The 7,705-nt window shown below is 52.0% G+C and overlaps 3 protein-coding genes across 6 annotated transcripts in view; 1 reads left to right on the top strand and 2 right to left on the bottom strand.

Moving 5' to 3' along the window:
* LOC108251027 overlaps window positions 1-1,786 on the bottom strand; it is a 9,010-nt gene extending 7,224 nt beyond the window's left edge. Inside the window, exons 1-3 of one of the 2 annotated variants that reach the window (XM_017441178.3) lie at window positions 1,428-1,786; window positions 1,266-1,359; window positions 181-268 (exon numbers count right to left, since the gene is read on the bottom strand). In XM_017441178.3, coding sequence (XP_017296667.1) covers window positions 181-268; window positions 1,266-1,359; window positions 1,428-1,488 — 243 coding nt within the window. In that variant the 5' untranslated portion in view covers window positions 1,489-1,786. The other variant, XM_037978298.1, reaches the window with a different exon arrangement.
* Window positions 1,787-3,294: 1,508 nt separating this feature from the next.
* kcnj11l (potassium inwardly rectifying channel subfamily J member 11, like) lies at window positions 3,295-6,278 on the top strand. Of its 2 annotated transcripts, none has more exons than XM_017441174.3 (6): window positions 3,295-3,430; window positions 3,938-4,100; window positions 4,204-4,443; window positions 4,853-5,122; window positions 5,203-5,410; window positions 5,495-6,278. In XM_017441174.3, the coding sequence occupies exons 2-6, from the start codon at window positions 3,942-3,944 to the stop codon at window positions 5,923-5,925; spliced, it is 1,308 nt and encodes a 435-aa protein (XP_017296663.1). In that variant the 5' UTR covers window positions 3,295-3,430; window positions 3,938-3,941; the 3' UTR covers window positions 5,926-6,278. The 2 variants fall into 2 exon arrangements, with proteins under 2 accessions (XP_017296663.1, XP_017296665.1); XM_017441176.3 differs by having other exon boundaries at window positions 3,318-3,454.
* A 90-nt stretch (window positions 6,279-6,368) lies between these two features.
* cd59 (CD59 molecule (CD59 blood group)) overlaps window positions 6,369-7,705 on the bottom strand; it is an 18,944-nt gene continuing 17,607 nt past the window's right edge. The window contains exons 2-3 of one of the 2 annotated variants that reach the window (XM_037978048.1): window positions 7,181-7,282; window positions 6,369-6,685 (exon numbers count right to left, since the gene is read on the bottom strand). In XM_037978048.1, the coding sequence (XP_037833976.1) occupies window positions 6,486-6,685; window positions 7,181-7,282 (302 nt within the window). In that variant the 3' untranslated portion in view covers window positions 6,369-6,485. Of the gene's footprint in view, window positions 6,702-7,180; window positions 7,283-7,705 lie in introns of both variants that reach the window. The other variant, XM_037978049.1, reaches the window with a different exon arrangement.

The raw sequence follows: 7,705 nt of genomic DNA, 5'->3' as shown, positions 1-7,705 counted from the left end.
TAGCAGGCTGACAGGTTAGCAGGCTGACAGGTCAGCAGGTCGACAGGTTAGCAGGCTGACAGGTTAGCAGGCTGACAGGTTAGCAGGTCGACAGGTTAGCAGGTCGACAGGTTAGCAGGTCGACAGGTTAGCAGGCTGACAGGTTAGCAAGTCGACAGGCTGACAGGTGTCAGTTCTTACCTTATACTTGGTCCGCAGGTTGTCCCATTTCTTGGCGATCTGATCTGCTGTTAACTTCCCCTCCAAACCCAAACCTTTCAGAATGGTGCTGAGGAACCAGGAGAACCATCAGTTCATCGAACATCATCAGTTCATTAAACATCATCAGTTCATGGATCAGGACGACACTCAGAACCAAACTGTGTTTTTACCTGAGATTCTTTATAAACTTCTTTCAGTTTCTCCTGAAACAAACCGTCAGCTGGTTAAAATGGCCGACGTTTAATTCTTTTACAACTTCAGGCGGCCTGTTCAGGCAACTGTTGCTATGGTAACAGAGGATGTCACCACGGTAACAGAGGCCGTTGCCACGGTAACGGAGGCTGTAACCATGGTAACTGAGGCTGAAGTCATCACCTGCTCCGGAGCAGGTTCCAGCTCAGGTTCTGGTTAGTTGGTGGGTCAGCGGAGGTCTAATCATGTGTTTGGTTAATCCATGCTGTCACACCTGGTCCAGGTGATCTCACCGCAGCGTCACTATCAGCTGGTTTCCTGTCCACCAACAGGACTTCCTGATCGTCCGTCTTTCCTTTGGACTCCGGCTGCTTTCATTTATGAAGGTCCAGCTCAGATCCAGCCTCAGGTCTTTCCTGTTTCTCTAAGGTTCTCCGACACTTGGCCCGCCCGGCTCGCTCTGCTGCTCGCATTTCATCAAACAGAACTTCTGCTGCTTGTGGCTAAAGTATCGTTAGGTAACCAGATGATTTTATCAGCTGTTAGACTGAGTGTTTACCTGTTTACCTGAGTTTACCTGTGCTGAGTTTACCTGAGTTAACAGAGTCCTTCATTCAGACTTTATCAGTTGAATTAATTAATTCTCAGATATGCTTTCATGTTTTTGACCATTGTTTTGTTTTGTTTTGTTTTATATTTCTGTTTCTATTGAACGTCTCCTGCCGCCATCTTGACTCCCTGGAAGAAGCTGATTTATCTTTCAGGTAAAATAAAGAGAAATAAAATAAACCTCGGCACACAGTCCGGGTCTCCCTGTCCTACACTTCAGGGACAGTTTGGACCCAGAACCATCCGGATCTGGACCTCCTCACCTCCAGGCGATCTTGGCAGAGTTCCTCCTCCCGGTGAACAGAACTTCGTTGGACGCCCGGAACTCAATCAGCCTCTTCACGTCCTCCTCCGTCACTGCAGGTGAAGGGGTCAGAGGTCAGAGGACAGCCTCCTGCACGCACACCGCAGCAGCAGGTACTCACTCTTATAGGAGGAGTTCTCGTGGACCTGCGGCTGGAGGTTCGGTTCCATCGTGGTGATCATGGAGGGGGAAGGTAATGGTTCGGGCCCGGAGCTAACCCGTTAGCATCGGTCCGGCGGGCGGCTGTTCCCGTCCTCTCTGAGGCGAGCTCCAGTTAAAACAAGCTGCCCGTTAGCTCCGCCAGCTAACCGAACCGGGCTCACGCGGAACCGAGCCTCCCGCCGCACGGAGACCCCGCCTCCCAGCTGGGTCGGGCCGGTTCCGACTCCCGCCGTGGCCGGGACTTGGTGTCACCCGGTCCCGGAGCGAGCAGAAAGGTAAATACGACCGTTAACGGCACCGGAGACAGCGGCCGCTGCGCATGCGCAGCTCTGAGGGGGAGGGGAGCGCTCGTTAGCTCCGCCCACAGGCCAGCCGGAGGAGGCGGGGCTAAAAGCTGTCTGACTTTAAAGCTGGCGGTTAGGATTCTGTGTTTCTGTTGCTACGTGCCTGAATAATGAGAGAACATTTATTTTAGATCATTTTAAGTTCCTTTTCGTGTTCCTGTTCCTGTTCTCAGGATCACTGCTGCCTTCAGACCGTCTGAACAGCAGTTTGTCAGGTTTGTAGGCCGCCTTCCTCACACAGAGCCGGGTGGAGATCAGGGTTTGTTGTCCTGAAGCCATTTTGTAGCTAATCTGTCCCTCTACTGAGGGACATTGCCCATTTGGAGACACATTTGTGTTCAAGCTTTAATTTCCTGACGTCCTGAGATGTTGCTTCAATATTTCCACTTCATGTTGTTTCCTAATGATCTGTCCAGTAAAGATCCCTCCTGAAGCACGATGCTGCCACCCCCGTGCTTCACAGTTGGGATGATTTAGACTCATCAGACCGCAGGACATGTCTCCAAACATGAAGGTTTCTGTCCCTGCATAACAAACTGTGATCTGTCTTTATGTTTCTTATTATTATTATTATTATTATTCTTTCCTGATATCTTGGCTGATTTCCTGATGCCACAGGAAGAAGCAGTTCTTTGAGGTGTGCCTTAAAATGAGTCCACAGGTGAGCCTCCAGGTAACTCAGATGTTGTAGACTAACCAATCAGAAGCTTCTAAAGCCGTGACATCATCATCGGGGTGTTTCCAAACTGGGGGGGGGGGTACCTTTTCTTCATGTGGATGTTTAGACCAGCAGAACCTTCCTGAGCTGCACAAAGTCCACCTGCCTGTCAGAGGTCCCCAGGAGACCTTCAGGTGGTCATAATGTTGTGGTTGATCAGGTTCACATACTGATAATAAAACATGGTTTGAAACATGATCTGGACTCCTTTCTTGTGTTTTAGTTCATAAATTAATAAAATCCTGATGACTTTGACCTGTTTCTCTCTGCGGCTGACCTGCCCTCTGCTGCCCCCTGCAGGCAGCAGGAAGTCTCTGCAGCTTCCACCTGTTCAGCATCCTGCAGCCGCAGGTGAAGCTTCAAACATTAACACACTGCGCACAACCGGAAGTACCAACATAAAAGGAAGAAAAGCCCCACATCAGCTGCAACTTCAAATGTTTTAGAGTTTAGATGGTTTAATGATTAAAGAAGAAAAGGTTTTACTTTTACATGACTTGGAGAGGAGCCAAACCGGAAATACTTAATAAAAAATCATTTTAAAAACCTGCAGAGGCAGAGAGGTTCATCAAATTCAGATAAAATGAGCGAGCAGAAGGTGAGTCAGAGGAGACACTAAACATTATATTTTGTTGATTTGTTAAAAATATTAAATAAGCATTTTTATAATTATTACAGTGAATAAACTTATCAGTTCCACCGCCCGCCCAGGCAGCCTGTTTTATTGTGAAGGGGTATACCGGAAGTGGTGTGGTCACCTGTCGCATCTTGACCCGGTTCTGGTGTCGCTCAGTGGGAACATCCTGATGGGGGGATGATGGAGTCCGTGTCGCGGATCAGGTCCGGATAAAAACCTCAGAACCGCCTGGTTCCTCGAGTCCGACCTGCCGAGTCCTGCAGGTAACAGCACGTGACCTCCTGAAGGTGTGTGTGTGTGTGTGTGATGGTCGAGGATCGGGCTGGAGCTGCTTCAGATTCCTCAGATTTTCAGATTATTTCCGGATCAAACGTTTAAAATGAAAAACCAGAAACGGGAATAAAAACTGTTTATATAAAACTTCAGAGTTAAAGAAACAAGTAAATGATTTATGTAAAATATTCATAATTTAAAATCCATCAAATACAATAAATACAGAGAGTTAACAAACAGCTGGATGTTTTATGAATAATAATAATAATTATTCTGTGAAGCCTTTCGTATAAAAACTGCTGAACGAATAAAGTTTGATTGAATGGAATCGTCTCTGATGGACAGAACCGTCTCGTTAGGACATGTCCCCTGGTTCTGGTCTGGGTCCAAACATTCAGGCTCTGAGCCCGGCCCGTTCTGGACCAGAACCAGATCAGATGTTGTTATTGATGTGCCTTTCAGTTGTTTGTTTGTTTGTTTGTTTGTTTGTTGTGCAGCACCATGTTGGCCAGGAAGGGCCTCCTGCCGGACGGCTTCCTGCTGACCCGGCTGGCCGAGGACCAGAACCAGCCCAACCGCAGCCGCGCCAAGTCCCAGAGAGCCCGCTTCATCACCAAGACCGGGTCCTGCAACGTGGCTCACAAGAACATCCGGGAGCAGGTAGAGTCCAGGTCCAGGTCCAGGACCAGGTCCAGGTCCAGGTCCAGGTCCAGGTCCAGGACAGAACCCATCAGCAGGTTGTCTGTCTCTGTCTCTGTCTCAGGGTCGCTTCCTGCAGGACGTCTTCACCACCATGGTGGACCTGAAGTGGCAGCACTCCTTCCTCATCTTCACCTCGGCCTTCCTCTGCTCCTGGATGCTCTTCGCCATGGTCTGGTGGCTCCTGGCCTTCGCCCACGGAGACCTGGAGCCCCGGGACCTGGACGCCGAGCCGGGCCCCGTCCCCTGTGTCACCGCCATCCACTCCTTCACCTCCGCCTTCCTCTTCTCCATAGAGGTCCAGGTGAGACGCTGCAGGTCTCAGCAGGTCCAGGTTAGAGACAGCAGGTCCAGGTGAGGGACAGCAAGTCCAGATGAGACCCTGCAGGTCCAGGGGAGACCCTGCAGGTCTCAGCAGGTCCAGGTTAGAGACAGCAGGTCCAGGTGAGGGACAGCAAGTCCAGATGAGACCCTGCAGGTCCAGGGGAGACCCTGCAGGTCTCAGCAGGTCCAGGTTAGAGACAACAGGTCCAGGTGAGGGACAGCAGGTCCAGGTGAGACCCTGCAGGTCCAGGTAAGACGCTGCAGGTCCAGGTGAGGGACAGCAGGTCCAGGTGAGACCCTGCAGGTCCAGGTAAGACGCTGCAGGTCCAGATGAGACCCTGCAGGTCCAGGGGAGACCCTGCAGGTCTCACCTCTCGTCTTGTCTCCAGGTGACCATAGGCTTCGGCGGCAGGATGGTGACGGAGGAGTGTCCCGTGGCCATCATCGTCCTGATCATCCAGAACATTCTGGGTCTGATCATCAACGCCGTGATGCTCGGCTGCGTCTTCATGAAGACGGCGCAGGCCAACCGGCGAGCCGAGACGCTCATCTTCTCCAGGAACGCCGTCATCGCCACTCGGAACGGCCGGCCCACCTTCATGTTCAGAGTGGGAGACCTGAGGAAGAGCATGATCATCTCAGCCACCGTGCAGCTGCAGGTCCGCCCTCAGCGCCGGCCCACCCGGATCAGAACCAGCTGCACAGAGGTTCTGATGGGAGCGCCGCTGTTTGTCTGCAGGTGATCCGGCGCACGGTGACGGCGGAGGGCGAGGTGATCCCCGTGTGTCAGCTGGACATCCAGGTGGAGAACCCTCTGAGGAGCAACGGCATCTTCCTGGTGTCTCCACTCATCATCAGCCACACCATCGAGCGAGGAAGTCCTCTGTACGAGCTGTCCGCCCAGTCGCTGGCCTCCGAGGACCTGGAGATCATCGTCATCCTGGAAGGTCGGGCTCCGCCCACACACCGGCACACTCCGCTGTCCTCTGTGGACACGCTCGGGTTCTGAGTCTGCGTCCGTTCCCTTCCAGGTGTGGTGGAGACGACGGGGATCAGCATGCAGGCGCGGACCTCCTACACCCCCGAGGAGATCCTGTGGGGGAGGCGCTTCGTCTCCATCCTCACAGAGGAGGACGGCCATTACTGCGTCGACTACTCCAAGTTCGGAAACACGGTTCCGGTCCGGATGTCGTCGCTCAGCGCCAAGGAGCTGGACCAGACGAGAGGGGTCCAGGAGGGGACGTCAGACACCCAGCTGCAGGGCTGGGGGCTGGTCCGCGCCGGCAGGGGGGGCTTCCGCAGGGGGGGCCGGGCCTGCGAAGGCTCCGCCCCTCAGCCCTGGTACGCCCAATCAGAGAAGCCAAACAAGGAGGCGGAGCAGAAGGGTCAGAAGAAGACGGTGCAGCTGGAGGTGATTGGACGGCAGGTGGAGGAGGACGAACTCGGAGACGTGAGCGACTGAGTCCTGGACATCTTCAGCTTCAAGTTCTAAACAGACTTAAAGTTCTAATAAAGCAGAACGGAACGGATCGGAACCACACTTTGATCGTGAAACTTAACGACACAGATGAAAGTTTATGCTTTTATTGTGAAATACTTCCTGTCTTGTTATATTTGTGTTTTTCCTCCTTTTATTGTGAATTCTTTCAGACATGTTTATTTATTGATGATCACACACACACACACACACAGACTCAGGCGGGACTGATGGGCTCAGCAGGAGGTTCTGCTGTTCTGGTTCTGTAGGGATCTTGATCTCGTGGTTGTGGAACCTTTCCGTGTTCTCTCTGATGTGTAATAAACGGTTCTGTTTTACCCGTCGTCGTGTTTGTTTCACCGTCAGAACCTGAGGAACGTCAGAGGAACGTTCCTGGTTTCACATCCAAAGAAGAAAAACAGAAAAGTTGTTTTTTATTTTTTATTAAATTTGTTAAAATTTTAGTTGATTTTTTTTTCTCTCCCGGAGGAGACCTGAGAACAGACAGATTAGTTCCTGTTAGAGTTCGAATCCACAGCAGGGATTCAGAACCAGAACCACCAGACGCTCAGCACGGACCCCAGCAGGGCCAGAACTGGTGTTGCCATGGCAACCGTGGACCCGGAGTTACACAGGTTGCTGTTGCAACATCTGTAGGTGTAGCTGGAGATGTAGGAGAACATCTGGGTGAGGCGGGAGATGTCGCAGTCCGTGTACCTGATGCACTGACGGATCGTCCTCCCACCTGGACACAGAGACAGCTGTGAGTGGACAGGATGGACACAGAGACAGCTGTGAGTGGACAGGATGGACACAGAGACAGCTATGATTGGACAGGATGGACACAGAGACAGCTGTGAGTGGACAGGATGGACACAGAGACAGCTGTGGGTGGACAGGATGGACAAAGACAGGGCTACAATTGGACAGGATGGACACAGAGACAGCTGTGAGTGGACAGGATGGACATGGAGACGGCTGTAGGTGAGCGGACAAGATGGACACAGAGAGGGCTGTGAGTGGACAGGATGGACACAGAGACGGCTGTAGGTGGACAGGATGGACAAAGACAGGGCTACAATTGGACAGGATAGATACAGAGACGGCTGTGAGTGGACAGGATGGACACAGAGACGGCTGTGAGTGGACAGGATGGACACAGAGAGGGCTGTGAGTGGACAGGATGGACACAGAGACGGCTGTGATTGGACAGGATGGACACAGAAACGGACGAACTGACCTCTTTCGCTCAGAGAGATGCAGGAGTCTTCGAAGGTGCACTCCTGGACGTTCTCGCAGCGTCCGGTGTAATCAGAACATCTGTAGCAGCGAAGTCCAGAACCTGGAGACCGGGAGGGAGAAGGTTCCTTCAGGAGGGGCTGCTAAGGCTGTCTGTCAGCAAAATATCACCAAACGCTGGACGGGCTTAAATGGAACTCTCAGGACGTCACAAAACACAAAAATGATTAGAACTCAGTCCGAGTTACAGACCCTGAGCTGAACCTGGTGTGGCTGAGAGACAGAGAAGACGGCGGGCGATAGGCATTCCTTCAACCAATGCTAGGCCTTTAATTTCTGTCCTGCTCTGACCTTTAACCTCTGATCTGCGAACCTGATCAAAGACCATCCTTTCAGTTTGTTCATCTGAACAAACATGAATAAAATCCTAAAGTGAAGCTTCCTGTGTCCACCTGAGGGACATGATCAGGACAGGAGCAGGACACGATCAGGACACGGGCAGGACATGATCAGGACAGGAGCAGGA

This window comes from Kryptolebias marmoratus, linkage group LG11 (assembly GCF_001649575.2).
Source record: "Kryptolebias marmoratus isolate JLee-2015 linkage group LG11, ASM164957v2, whole genome shotgun sequence".
Classification (NCBI taxonomy): domain Eukaryota; kingdom Metazoa; phylum Chordata; class Actinopteri; order Cyprinodontiformes; family Rivulidae; genus Kryptolebias; species Kryptolebias marmoratus.
Note: the sequence above shows the minus strand (reverse complement) of the source record. Positions and strands in the feature narration are given on the sequence as shown.

Coding starts and splice junctions, on each gene's coding strand:
- kcnj11l (XM_017441174.3), top strand. CDS start 3,942: ATGTTGGCCAGGAAGGGCCTCCTGCCGGACGGCTTCCTGCTGACCCGG. Junction 4,101..4,203: donor ACAAGAACATCCGGGAGCAG/GTAGAGTCCAGG, acceptor TCTCTGTCTCAG/GGTCGCTTCCTGCAGGACGT. Junction 5,123..5,202: donor CAGCCACCGTGCAGCTGCAG/GTCCGCCCTCAG, acceptor GTTTGTCTGCAG/GTGATCCGGCGCACGGTGAC.